We start from the raw sequence: 14,942 nt of genomic DNA, 5'->3' as shown, positions 1-14,942 counted from the left end.
CTTTCCACACCAGTAATTTTTGCCAAAACATACCTCTGGAACTGCAGTCAGACCTATTTCAGCAAACGCTGCCTCTCACTGCAACACACATAAGTAACTCTGCATCCCAGGCTGACTCAGACCTTACTCATCCTCACTAGGGAGCCAAGTAACTGATTTTGTGTGATTTCTGCTCTAGTTCAGAATATTAAATAAGACTGGACATGGTTTGAAGGGGCAGAAAAACATGGGCTGCATAACTAAACTCTGTGAAAGTTTAACAAATTCAGTTTGTACTCCCTTGCTATATCCACTCTTTTGCCCTTTGCAATACTTACTCCAGTTAAGTTTGTCCTAAGAGTAGAGATTTGCCTCCAAAGAAGAAACAAATAATGTAGAGGAAACCATAAAAAACTTATCTGTTAGAGACTTACCCATCATTTGTAAGAAGACGTAAAGGTGTAAAGGTAGCTTCCTGAAACTCTGATTAATTGATAACTTTGCAGCCGGTTAGGCTGAACACTGTTTGGGGCAGGGGTCATATCTTTTCACTCTCTGGGAAGCATCTGACACACATGTACTGTTATACAAATAAAAATAATAAACAATCACAGTGGTAACCAACCTAATATTCCCAGATGGTTCTTTAACAGGTGATTAGGGTACATCAGAGAGTGAAATGATTTAAACCAAAACAAAACCCTCAACACCCTGCCTTTTGTAATTGATTTTCTTGTGACCACGGTGTATTTTCCTTGCACACACCAGCTAGCACTATCACTGGTAGGACCACTGGAGGCTGAGCACGGCAGGGTACTACTCGGCAAGAGAAAAGGCTATAACCGCCTGTCCCAAACCCGTTCAACCCAAAGAGACTGCGGTGTGCATTACGTGTGTTACTCACGGTTCAGCTTCGACGCTCTGGTCAGCAGCTATGTAGTTGGCGGGGATGTAGCCCTGGAGCTTGCGGCCAGGACAGACTGACCCTGTAGGCAGTAAGAGCCTAGCGTACCACCAGCCCTCATGGGATGCATCCAGCACTTCAAGCCTATCCCCGGCTTGGAAGCTCAAGTCCTCCTCAGTGCGAGCCTCATAGTCGAAGAGTGCCACAAATCTGCAAATATTCACCAGATGCTGGCCAGGCAGTGGCGGTAAAGGCTTCTCTTTTATCTTACTGTCTCCATCTTTCTGTCCTGCTTGGAAGTCATGCCCTACCACAGCAAGGTTGGCGAAGACTTGGCTGACTTTCTCATCCTGCTCACCATCTCTCCCCGAGAATAAGCATGGGATGTAGGGCTCCAAACAGGCGCAGTGCTTCTGACAAAAGTTTCCCATCCTGTTTCCTCGTGCCTTCCTCTGCTTCTGCTTTTCTCTTTTCCCAGTCGCGATACCCTTAGACCAATTTTTGCACCATTAACATCTTAGCTTTTTGTAGGATTTCTTCTCCCCCTCCTCCTTTGGCACAAAATGAAACAACTCTTGGCACAGCTGGAAACTCCTCTCCGAGCCCCACTGAGAGCTCATTACAGGCAGCTCCTGGATCGGGAGTGAAACCTGAGTATTCAAGTGCCGGAGCACATGTGGAGGGAATTTCTCACTTCCTCTTCGGAACAGGAAAGCAACACAACTGCTGTGCTGGGCTGAGCTCCGGGAACAACAGGGAGTGTGGAGCCTCTTCTCCCACAGCAAAATAATAAAGTCAGAACATCTAAGCAAGGGAGGCTTCTCAATTCTTCCTGCTTGGGATGGGTGTTTTCTTATCTCAGAAGAGGTCCTGTCATATGATCAGCGGTGAAGGTCTGTGAAGTCTGCCTTGGTAATGATTAACCACGCTGACCTGCCTATTTCCTCAGCAGTCTCTGACGTGGACAGCTTGAATATTTCTTTTTGTTTCCTGGTTTCTGCTGGTTTCAGTTCCCAGTGGGAAGCCTTTGCTCGCCCGAGGCCAGCAGACGCCCTCACCTGGAGCACACCTGCGGCTTCTGCTCTCGCTCACACCCGGGCGCTTTCCCCAGCCAAGCGCCTGCCCTTCAAACCAGTCCTCTGGCTTTTTTCTTTTTTTATTGAGCTGCATTTGGCACTTCTTTCAAGGAAAAGTAAATATATGGGGCTTACAGTAATACAGCAAGAGATTTTAATTCATTCTTTATTCTGTATTTTAAGGAAACAAAAGCACTAGCCAAAAAAATTGCTCTAGGCGGTTGACTAATTATATCAACCACATATAAAAATAATGGCTGTCTTCCAGCCACCGTGTAAGCCGATGAAACTACATTGGCCAGTATATTCCCACTTCTAAAGCACCTACAACCTGGCATACAGACCAAGCACGGGTGTCTGGGTACTCCTGTGGCAAAGCAGCCTGGCGAGCGGACTGCCACATCCCAGCAGTGCAGCCCAAGCTTTCTAACAGCTGGAAATCACCGCAGCCTGGGGGACACGCAATGCTCGGAGCAGGAGCAGGAAGCACAGGAGATAGCCTGCCTGCACCATGCGGTGGCATTTCAGTAAGAGGCAAACTCTTACAGATAAGAGGTCAATCAAAACCCACACATGGATCTATAGCTTCCTGGCGGTAAAGAAAACTGGCTCCTTTAACTGCTGTTTTCCTAAACCATTCACACATGAGTCACAGCCGGGGCTGGACAGACCAGGGAGGGGTCCTGGTGGGTGCAGAATTCCCTCAGGCTAAATTAAAGTGAAGGGACACCAAATCATCAGTTGAACGTTTTATTTATGGCAGAAGCAGCTTGAACTTGGAAGGTGTAACAGTAGGTGGTGTGGTTTCTCACAAGAATTGGCATGAAACTACGTCAGTAAACTGTGTAACACGTGGTAACGACATACATATCAATTGAGGGAATAAGGAGATCCCTCCTGTTGAGTCTCGAGGTTCAGAGCAGACCCCCTTGCTTTCTAGACTCCTTCTCAGAGAAGGGCCCAGGGGTGGCTGGATCCGCTCCTAGTCCCAGGCTTGGTCAACGGGTTTGTGTCTAAAGGGATGAGGTGTAGGAGTTGGGGGGTGGGGGAAGAGAAAGAAAGAGAGAGAGAGAAAAGATAAGAAAAAGAGAAAGATTTCACCAGCCCTGGGTCCAGCGTTGATCCAGTCAGCCAACGGGTCCAGTTCCGGAGGGCACGCGCCCATGGGTCTTCAGTTCGTGTCCTTGTATAATCTCCTTGACCCTCCTTCGGGCGGGCACTGGAACTCCTTGCGCTAATTAGGTGTCATGCGCAGTTTGTGCTTTCAGAACCTTCAGGAAATGGGTCGGTGGGCTTGGGGGTCGTTTGGGGAGTAACTTCTCCCTCCCTGCAGGCATGACCGTTGTTTGATCTTTCGCCATGCATGGTGAGCTGCCCCGCTCAGCGGTGTCAGTACAGGGAACTGCGCACCCTCCGGCACGGCACTGCACGCCCTCCGCGTCCTGTTCCTGATGTCCTGGGCTGGTCTGTACTGATCAACTTCTTCTCCTGTTGGAGACATTAACTCTTTTAGTCCCTCACATGTGGTGTTGCTATGCTTGCAAGCAAGCAAGCAAGTTCCATTCCTTCCCTCAACCACAAAAGCCAGGCCCCGGCGGTCTCTGCAGGCTCCGGTCTCTCTGTGTCTATCACGACGAGTGTTTGAGGCATTAACTCTGTCCAGTCTCTCACAACACATCTCTCAGCTCCATTTAGAGTTGCTGACTTCTGTTGCTTTACTTTACTAGAAAGAAAACCCAACCAAATAACTTAGAAACCAAAGCCCCTTGTTTTCGTCATGTCTCAGTCAGCCCTTTGAAAGAGGAGACCAGTGGCACAGGCAGAAGCCTACTGATGGACTAGGGGCTGTGGGATGACCGAAGGAAGTCCCCACTCAAAACTTATCACTATCAGGTGCACGTCCACTGAAGAGGGATGGGGGACTGCCTACTCGCTCCTCTTCTGCAATGCTGCCAAAGAAACTGAATAAAGGAGAAAACACCATGCACATTATGTGATCACTAAACCTCATAATCTGTAGTGAACCCTTTGGGTCCGATCAAATATGGCATACTAGTTTTGGAGATTATGAAAATAGTATTTAGTTTCTGAAGCACCCCTGGACATGATTTTTCCCCACAGCAATTATTAATCACTATCCAGATCAATAAGAACACAGATATCTAAGAGATATTTACTTTTCTTAGGTCTGATGGACAATATCCAAAGTCAGGAATAGCCTGTGTTGAAAAAGAAACTATCTTCATTAGTCTTGTTTAAAGAATTATCTACATGTACTGAAACCAGAGAGTATTAGAAAAGTTGTATTAAATAATCTGGGGTTTTTCAGTTTGCATATTTGATTGGCTTTTCCTGTAACATTTTGTGGTTCTGGCAACTTGGGCTTTAATCCGGCAAAGATTTGCATACACATTTACTGCACAGAAGAGCTTCACCATGACAATGGAGCCACTTGCATCGTACAGAACCAATCTCACGCGCAGCTCTTTTCAGGATCAAGACCTATCTTTACACTCAGCTACCAATATACATACACATTAGAAATCACACTGCATTCACTGAGACCACTCAGATAAATATTTATAACTGTAGCTAGAACAAGGTTTAGGCCTGCAAACATTTGTGTGTATGCATATCTTATCTCAAATAAACCCAGGCTTTAAATTCATCTTCTCTCCCAATTTATGCCCCTGCTTGACTTTACAAGACCAGAAAGACTTTTGCTGGAAGTGATCGATAACTAAAAATCAGTTTACTTTCCTCCCAATCAACTCTTCAGGATCAGTTCTACCTATGAAACAAGTAGACTTTAACAAATAGCCATGAATTCCATTAGATTTAAAACTCTCTTCAAAAAGAGAGAGGAATGGGGTTGGTGAGAACTGCTGAGCAGACTCCTGAGCCCATGTGGGGCAGGACTGCAGCAGTGCGTCTGCAAGGGTCTTTGTTCCCATCGTGGTGACTTTATTGAGGATTCTCTGCATTTCTGAAAATAAAGCAGTACTCTTTATGTTTTAGAGACTATATAATTTTATTACAGGCAAGAAAAAAATGAACATTTAATAAAAATGTTCTTGCCAGTTTTACTGAAAAAAATAAAATCTGATAAATCCCATAATCCTAATTTCCATGCTCACAGTTTGGAACAAATGAGGATAATCATGTATATAAAGGGTCTTTTCAATATAAACTATTGTCTGAGTCCTCTGCACTGGTATTATGTATAGTTTAATAGGATAATCTCTGCATCGCCTATTTCTGGGCTTAATTTAGTTCTTTTGCCTTGCATCCTACTATGTTTTCTTTTTGCAGAAGGAGGCCAAACAGATCTGTATTGCTTACTGGCCTTCTGTATCTTCACTTAATTTGTTTTGGAGGCTGAGTGTCAAACCAGAAAAGTGTCCAAACAAATAAGCTACTGGATGTAATGTGACTGCAAAAGACTTAATCAGATATATTGATGAATTTTATTAGCAAAAATGCTTTGAGAAGGATATAAGAGTCTCACCTCATTCTTACAGCCAGCAATAGCTAGCAAGAAAGATTAATTTATTATGACCAGAATGGCACATTTACAGTACAGATACTGAAATTTAGTATTCTGGTCTCTATATTATTTAAAAAATCATTAATACTGCAAATAGTTTCTTGAAATATGCAATACCTTAAAACAAAGATGGATCATTTACAATCTGTGTCTGACAGGATCATATAAACTTAGATTTTAGAAAAGGAAACAAATCTATTCAATCAAGTAGTACTTTGCTCCTTCAAACTAGGTAATTCCCCATTGCTTTTAAAGTATATTTCCTGGTTCCATGAAGAAAAAACTCCACGCTGATACTATAGGTTTGAGGATGACAGATATCTGAAGTTACTTTTTATATTCTATATGTAGCTTACAAAGTCCTATACAAGTAAGACTCTTGCAAGAAGCCTTACCCCTGCTTAAAGGATTAATTTGCAGTCCTCTAAATCCATTAAATCAAATTCTAATTAACTTAAAGTCAATATTCTTTAGGCCTTGTTTATTCTACAAAACAATCATGTTTAAACTGGGTGGTGAAACATATTTCTTAGTCTCCTGAATGGACAGAAAAATAATGTTAATATGATATGTTTTAGTAAGCCTAGTACAAACCTAATCTGCAACACTGATATTAATTGAAGTGCTCTTGGAATGAGGTACTGCTCTGCATGAATTAAGGTATCAGACAGACTGAGTCATATTAAATAAGTACAGATAAGATTTGAATCCATAATATTGCAAAAGTCTTGTTTTGATAGAATTTTTATTTGTGTTTCATGCTTTCAAAAACAATTTTGTATGAGTTTTCATTACAGATATTTCCTATCTTTATTGATTTGTATGTGCTCTGCATGAAACTATTGGTATAACTACACAAAATCTTAGAGTTTTAGAAGAAATGAAACCTCCTCCACCTCATAAATATGCTTCTTCATATTTCAGAGACAGGGAGTGAACATCACTGAGCATCGGGGTTTGGTAGTGATGATACATGATGTTTGAAACAATTCCCCTATGCCATGCAGAGAAGAATTACAGTCAGAATGGTACTCTGCTGGGGAAAAAGAATATTCCAAGGCAATATCCACCAACGGTTTTGTTAAGAAATATGAATCATTCCAAAATGGAAATTGATAGAGTGGTTTTTCTTAATAATAAGATGAGATCACAATAGAAACAAACACTTTCCTCCAGAATTGTTCCAAATTTTGTAAACAGGAAAAAGCTCCATGTGGGAACACAAGAAATTAATGTATAAAATACAAGAATTGTAATTAAATGACGTATGAAACTGCTGCCTGTAGCATCACTTTCTATATTGTATAATCTTTTTCAAGTCAGTAGTTATACTGCTGTGTTAATATATGCTAATTTAAATATTTGAGATAAAATACCTCGCTTCGAAAAACTTCTTAATGCATTATGATACAGCAAGTCAAATGTTCCAGCAAAGTAAAATATTCAAATAATATGATCTTTAAAGAACTTAGAAAAAAAGCAAATGCATACTGCTCTGCATCTGTGCTTGGGAAACAATTTAAATTATTAAATATTCTAAAGTTGTGTTGTTTTTTTAAGGTAACAAATTGAAATGAAGCACAGTGATTTTTTTTATTATAGCTGTCTTTTCAGCTATATTTCTTTCCATTTGCACATTGGAATGGAACACATTACCACCACTTTGTAGCTTTTTTATAATCCTTTTAATCAGCACTTCCATTTTGTTTCTGTAATTTGCAAATTGCCATTCTTTTCAATGAAAATAAATTATGTGAGTAATTTTACTCTTGACAAAATTGTTTATTCTTATTGATTAATCACTTTCCTCATTTTGTATATTATCTTAAACCATAAATTCACAAAGACATAGAGTTATATTTGATTTGGCATTTTCCAACCTTAAATCTTTTGCATTTGTAATGAGAAAACTCTGGCTATTTATTTTCATAAGGCTGATCCAGTAATCCATCTCTACTCTAGAAAGCATTAAAAGTACATTTTCAAGTGCTTCAGTGATGAGGGTTGCTTATTTATTAGCTGAATTTGGGCCTAAAACAGGCTATGTCTGACAATAAATGAACCCAGAGGAATAAGGCTCTGTCAAGGATTGACAGAATAGAGACTTTCTCTATTTGTTCAAACAATCAGATTTCACTCTGCTTAAATTTAATGTGAGTTTTGCCATTATCTGCAATGGGACCAGACCTTAGCCATTATTTTTCATTTTATTGTACATTATTCTAAATGATATACAGCACACACTGTTAAAAATTGTAAGTTAATTTGCTTTCTATGAAGCAGCCCTTCTGAATAAAACCACGCTGTAGCTCTCTAAGGCATGAAAAATACTTCTAATCGAATCTATCTCTGGGTGTGAAAAAATATGGTAAGTGGATGACAAAGAATTATCAGCGGACATGACTTCACCATCCTTTTAAGAAAATGCCTTCCAAAACTGACCCTGTTATGGATAGTTTTTAAATTTAGGAAGTGTATATATTTATGAAGATTTTATGATGGGTCAAGACCATTTCTCACATAACTCTATCAAAGTCTGCATGCTATTCCATGCATGACTTATGAACATGATTTACCAGCTTTATCTTCAGAAGTTGGAACTGCATCAAGAAAAGCAGAGAAGTCCAGAGGGATGGATGGAAAGCAATACTATATCAAAGGACTGTTTCACCTGTGAATGCAAGGGGGTGTTTTTTTCCCCAAAATAAAATCAACATTTTCTCCTGACCTGTGCATGTGGGAAAGACAGCATCTGACAAGAAGCTAAAACTTACAATTAGAATATATTGATATACCATATAAAGGAACACATTTTTTTAATTACTTTAAATTACTGAAATATTACCTGTAAAAACAGTAGAAAAACACTAGCTATTAATTTTAAATTAGAATTTAGAATAGAATAGAATAGAATAGGATATTTTAGTTGGAAGGGACTTACAATGATCATCTAGTCCAACTGCCTGACCAATTCAGGGCTGACGAAAAGTTAAAGCATGTTATTAAGGGCATTATCCAAATGCCTCTTAAATGCTGACAGGCTTGGGGCATCAACCACCTCTCTAGGAAGCCCGTTCCAGTGTTTGACCACCCTCTCGGTAAAGAAATGCTTCCTAATGTCCAGCCTGAACCTCCCCTGGCGCAGCTTTGAACCATTCCCACGCATCCTATCACTGGATACCAGGGAGAAGACATCAGCACCTCCCGCTCCACTCCATTTTACTTTTAGTCTTCCTGCTAGATAAACTGTATTTATACAAATCGCACCATGTTACTGTAAATTGTGCGCACACTAGGATTTTATACAGCTAAAATCTCTCAGTAGGAAAAGAGCCGGGTCTATAATCAGTTCCTGTGATTATATGAACGCTGTGTACTGTCCATCCGTCTTCCAGACTAGGTCCCCCTCTCTCCTTGTATATTTTCTATATAGTTTCCTACCTCCTGTTTTGTTTCTGCTGTATCTGTCTTTCACAGGTATGCAGTGAGATGCTGTACAAAGAACATTACCCAACATTCAAGACAAGGTCTTTATAAACATAAGGAAAGGGATAGGAAGCAAGCACCTTTAGTGATACTCACTTTCAGTGAGCACTTGTGATACAGATTTTTGTTGTTGTAGACAAAATAATTTACTCTCCTTCTCTGACAAAATTTTCCCAAATTCATATTCCTCTGTCTTTGTTTCCACAGTTTTAAACCTTATAGGAATTAGCCCTCTCCCTGACAAGAGCATGAAGCTCAACACAACAACATAAGTAAAGACAAACATATCGTTTTCCTAAAAATAGAAGAGGTGGCTCTGACCTTCTTCACAGACTTACACAGAAACAGAGTACAGATCTTTAAAAAGTTAATCACCATGATGGAATCTTCTTGAGGCTTAGTATATACTTAAGAGTTTTAGAATAGATTCTTCTAGATCACTTCCTTCTTATCAAAATCCAGCATACTTTTTTTTATCCTTTCATCAGATCATTACTAGACACCCTCTAGAGGCCGAAGCAGAACAGTAAATATTAAATGCAATTTATATTCAAAATAAGCTCTTATATTTGAGATTTATGAGCATTACTATTAGCATTTTATTATTGCAGGTCCAAGGAACATCACTCTCAGTGCCCAGTATACTCAGCAATGAACACATGCAGAAGAACATATTTCTTAAATAGAAGATCAAGCACTCCTTAAGAAAGACGACTTACTGTTAAAAGAAGAAAAAAAATTGATATCTCTACTCATCATAATGATAGGATAGAATTTGGTCTTGAAATTCCTAATATGGTGATGATTGTAACGAATTAAGTAACTTGTATGTTACTTTGAAAGCACAATTTGCTGTGTTACATTACTGTGGGTTCACTATTTCTGTACTCAGCCCTAGTAAGGCCAAAACTGTAGCAACATGTACAGGTTTTGATCCTGTATTCCAGAAAAAAAAAAAAAAAAAGATATTGACCAATTTGATTATGAATGAGTGATGAATGAATATCATCCAGATAGAGAATGAAAGATAAGCAGACTCAAAACCCCTCAGCCTTTAAGGAAAGATCTTAAATAATTAAACAAAAAGAGTGTGTGGGAAAATAACACAGTAGCAGCTTTCAAATAGATAGAAGACTGGTGTGCAATGACGTTGTTCTCACATCTGCTAGGAATAGGACACGACATAAGAAAAAAAGATACATTAGAGCAACAGAGACTTTGTTTTGACATGGCGGGGCGGGGGGAGAAAACTCAGCACATTCTGTGTGTAAGGGCTGTTAAACGCTGGAAGATATTGCTTCAGTGGCTCTTTGGTCCTTTTTAAGAAGCAGTTAGACAACTGACTGCTAGGGATGTTTGTAGTCAGATTGATCCTGCCCCAGGGCAAGAAGATGACTCTCTTTAGGTCTGTCCTAGTTCTGTTATCTTCAAGTCTGTAGTTTTATAGTTGTGGCATTTCCCACTGGCTGTTCGATAGCTCTGTTCTTTCGTGCAGACTGTGTATTGAAATACCTCAGATTTGTCTTTTAGGCAATCATTAGCAAGCGTCAGGCTTGAAATGCCAGCCTGTAACCTACTTGAACAACTCGGAAATCCTCAGAATGTCTGAATTAGACATATTCCAATTTTACTCATGAAGAAATTGAAGCCATAAGCGATTAAGTTACCTGCCCATGAATATACCATGAATGAATGGGAAATGAGCACTGAGAACTTAGGGGTCCTACTCTGGATTTTACACTTAAAATTGTAAAAATAAAATAATGGTATGTTAAAAAAAAAAAATATAAGAAATAGGGCAGAGTCCCATAGATCACAGAAACTGCACAGTTCTCTCGCCATAAAATACATACAGGTCTACTTTGGAAGTATAGCTTCCCAAAAAGTCCATATTTCCAGTACAATTTCTTTTGACTAAATGTAGCATCAATCCAGCTCAAAAAGAAAAATCTTTCAAAGTACCTTTAGACAACTATTCCGAGTTTTAAAATATATACTCACTAAGGGTCCAGCAATCAGTCTTGGCTATTAATCACTGAAGAAATCATTGATTTTCATTTCCTTCTTTCATGTTGCGTGGGAACAGCCTGAGTTAGATTACAAGATCTGAGAGAGGCGATAAGGACAATAAGCAGGCTTTTGAGAGATTCTGAGCACCTAGTGGATTACTGTCTGTTTAACCTTTTAATGAACTCTTGGGTTTAGTTTTGGGAATCTTGTCTCTTTAGCAGCATTACTCTCATTTCTATGCTGGTGAGACAGAGAATGTAACCAATATAGTACTGAGGTGCCAGATGTAATCAGACGTCCTACTCCTAGCAGGATGCTATAAATTGTGTGTACGTGATTCTACTGAAAAAGTTAATGTGTCCATATTTTGTGCCATATAAAAAGGCTACTAAACAACCCAATAAACAGTAAAACTTCTGAAATCGCTAGATTCTAATCAAATCTTAAATCCTGATCAATAGTCAAGCATGTTCACCGGGCTTCTCGACCCAGTAACAGTCACCCTGTGTGTCACAAAGGGATGCCTTGAAGATTACATAATATTTTGCTAAACTTTTAAAGGTCTACTAAAGAAACACTAAGCGCGAGCGACTTTTTCAAAGCAAATATATTCCTGACAGCTTTCATTCTCTCACACAGAACCAGGTTATCCTTGAAATGAGTTAGTGTTGTTAGAGCTGTGTCTAGTAAAACATCACTTTGTAGTAAGTCAGAGGCCTGCTTCTGTATATTCTTAGCTTATTCCTCTGATGGTTCCTAAACGAAAGTAGTTCCTTCTAAGTGTCTAAACTTAGAAACATAGAACCAAATCCTGCAATCCTGTTTATCTTTAAACACGCAAAGAATCCCATTGAAAGTACAAAATTTTTCACGCAAAATCCCAGAAACACGTGTTGCACCTGTGTGACTACCATCGACTACCAGTGAGTTTTTCTCTCAAGCTGTGATTGAGGGGTCAGCGACAAAGCTAGCTTTACGCTCCCTCGGCCCTATGACTTCAATACGTACAGCATCATTATGCCAAAACAACCGCACTGTATTTGAATCTGGTTATTGATCCACGCATAAGAGAGGAAGCAGACGGGTAGTGGTGCACTGTCAGGAACTGACTGTAGGATGGGAGATGTGTGGTGGCTTTTCAGGAGTTGTTAAGGGTGGTTGTGTGCTGTGGCAGCACCAGAAGGACCAATACATGGGGTCTACCTGAGACGGGAGAGAAGTTAGAGCAACCACAGTGCTTGCCTGGGGGCTGCCCCAGGCTGTGGGGAGGATAAGGGGAGCTCTCAGGAGACATGTATGCAGAGCCCCCTGAGCTGGGCCGGCTGGGTGAGCCTGAGATGTGGGCTCCATCCTCCTGTCAGTCTGGGATGGAAGAAAGGGTTCTCAGATGGGGAGTGTGCGCTGTGAAGAGCAGGGAGTTATCTCAGCGGGGAATGCAGGCATCACGCTTCAGGGGGGATGAAGGTACTCTGTCAGTGCAGGATGGGGATGCTGTGCTGTGAGGCACTCTTCCACCTGTGCATTGAACAACTTCATGGGCTAAAAGCTAAACCAAGTGGAAACCTGAGGTTCTAGCTCTTACCAGTGTGCTAAAGTAAAATATTAACAAAAAAACCCAACACTTTTTTGTTTGACTTATTCTACTCCAAAATTATTTTCCTTTGCTTTTAAAAACAAACAGGGAAAAATCTAGAATGTTCTGAGCTTACTTTTGCGTAAGAAGGTGTTACTGGTCTAAAATGAAAATGCTTCATGTTTATTCAAATTCTTGTTCTGCTTCCAGATATCACTATTGCATAGTCTTCCGTAGCAATACAAGGGGCCCTTTCCTTTTTTTAACTAAACCCTTATAACCTTTGCTTAAATAGGCAAATGGCTGCAACTGCATGGCTGGGACAAAACACAACTGACAACATCAACTTACACAGCCTCAGGAAAATAAAACGAAGTTTAAGGAAAGTAAAATAGACTAAGGCGCTGATGATTCAAAGTTAACTCTGAGGGATGCTCCAATGTATCGTAATGCTGCCCTCTTAAGGACAAAGAAAGAGAGGAGCTGGAGAACCTGCCTTGCTCAGAGGCCTACAACTTCTGTGTGACAGCTAAGATTTATTCGAGGTATCTTGACATGGTTCTCATGCCTTTATGTATGCTACCGCACTCCGTTCCGTTCCGTTCCTTTCGCCCTCCGGGACACGTCAGTACACCCTCGAGCTCTAAAGCTACACGGTGGCAGGAGCCCCTTCTGCGAGGAAAGCAGGCGCGAGGCACGACGAAGACCAAAACGCCCCTGTGCGCGTCTACGAAAGGCTTCGTCGCGTCCCATCTCGCACGGCGCACGTTTCCTGCAGGTCGCGAAACGCAAGGGCGCAGAGCGCGGGCAGCACCCACCCGCTGCCCCGTCCTGCCCGCTCCACTCCACGGGGGTCTGTGCGCCCACGGGCAGCCCCACCACCACCCAGCGCCGGCCGGGGGGGGCTGCGGGCTGGGGGCTGCAGGGAGGACCTCCCTCCGGGCAGCCCCGACTTGAGGGATGCTGCTGCCGCAGGCGGGGAGCCACACCACAAGCAATTCTATCTCCTTCAGTTAGAGATCTCCCCTGCGAGGACGGGATTTACAGTTTTTCCCAATGGGTTGTTACCACGTATTTACAACACAAAAGTAATTACTGTGACGCATAAATTAACCATGGGGAAAACTAAAATATTATCAGCTCGGACCTGGTAGCCCAAAAGGTCAACCGCGGTTATGTGGACATCTCTGCGTGGCTCGTGGTGCCATCAAACTCGAAAGACAGAGCTGAAAAACTAATCCAAAACAATACTGTTAACACATTAAGGCAGTTCAGTTGTTACAGAGGATTTTGATTAAAGGCAGCTCCTTTCTGAGGAAGGCCCTAGAGTGGGATGTCAGTATGTCTAAAGGATTCATCTGGAAGGAAGAAACTGAGAGTCAAAGCAACACTTTTAAGACAAAAGTAAAAGAAATAAAATTGGGGGGTTGTGTGCTGAAAGTAAACTCCCGAGACTTTCCTGTTACCAGGTTTGTGCTGCGAATACTGAAAATTAAGGTGATATTCTGTCATTTATCTTCTCTTTTCCCAGAACAGAAAACCGATTCTCTTCATCAACATTTTCTATATTTCTTGTTGTCATACTTCCAATTTAATCTTCAGCCTCGTGTACCTGAAATTTAACTTGCTGAATCTCTCCATTGGTGAGTATTGTTCCTCACACAAAGTGGTTTAAGATTAAATATGATTAGTACTTTTGTGTTGTAAATTCCAAGATAGCTTGTCATTACTGCCAATATAATTGTGCAGCATTCACAAAATCTGGATGTTCAAGATTACATTCAGTTGACAGTGAATACAGTGACCAGAGGGTTGTACTAGATGATCTTTAAAGGTCCCTTCCAAAACAAACCATCCTATAATTCTATCAATGAATATATACATGATTTTTTTATATCTGTCCAGGTGTTTCAATACTAAAGTTGTGTTTGTGGTGAGTTTTCGTATAAAATGTTTCACAGGCATAGCAAGCAAAGTTACAAATTTAAAATACAAGATTTTGGAAGCTACATGAGTCCTTTTGGAAAAAAAAAAAAAAGTCATTCTGGAATAAGAGAGCTGTGCCGATATAATCTGCAAGTCAGATCAACCTTAAGTATGTGAGGATAGTGTGAAACAGCACCTGTGGGTGAACTCTTGGACCTACTTAAGTCAACCAAAATTGTGGCCATTGACTTCTTGGACCTACTTAAGTCAACCAAAATTGTGGCCATTGACTTCTTGGACCTACTTAAGTCAACCAAAATTGTGGCCATTGACTTCAGTGGGGCAGGAGTTTGCTCCATGTTTCCTAAAGTGAGCAGGTTAAGGAAGGTAAATTGTCTTGTGCTCTGAGTTCCCAGGCCACTGCCTCACCTTGACAGTTAT

General features: G+C 40.9%; 1 protein-coding gene across 1 annotated transcript in view; it reads right to left on the bottom strand.

The window, feature by feature from the left end:
- The window catches only part of FRK (fyn related Src family tyrosine kinase), a 55,177-nt gene extending 51,759 nt beyond the window's left edge, over positions 1–3,418 (bottom strand). Inside the window, exon 1 of the mRNA XM_069805036.1 lies at positions 884–3,418. Within this exon, the coding sequence (XP_069661137.1) occupies positions 884–1,314 (431 nt within the window). The 5' untranslated portion in view covers positions 1,315–3,418. The remainder of the gene's footprint in view (positions 1–883) is intronic.
- Between the last annotated feature and the right edge of the window lie 11,524 nt (positions 3,419–14,942).

This window comes from Haliaeetus albicilla, chromosome 17 (assembly GCF_947461875.1).
Source record: "Haliaeetus albicilla chromosome 17, bHalAlb1.1, whole genome shotgun sequence".
NCBI classification, from domain to species: domain Eukaryota; kingdom Metazoa; phylum Chordata; class Aves; order Accipitriformes; family Accipitridae; genus Haliaeetus; species Haliaeetus albicilla.
This window is presented reverse-complemented; position numbering and strand designations above follow the sequence as displayed.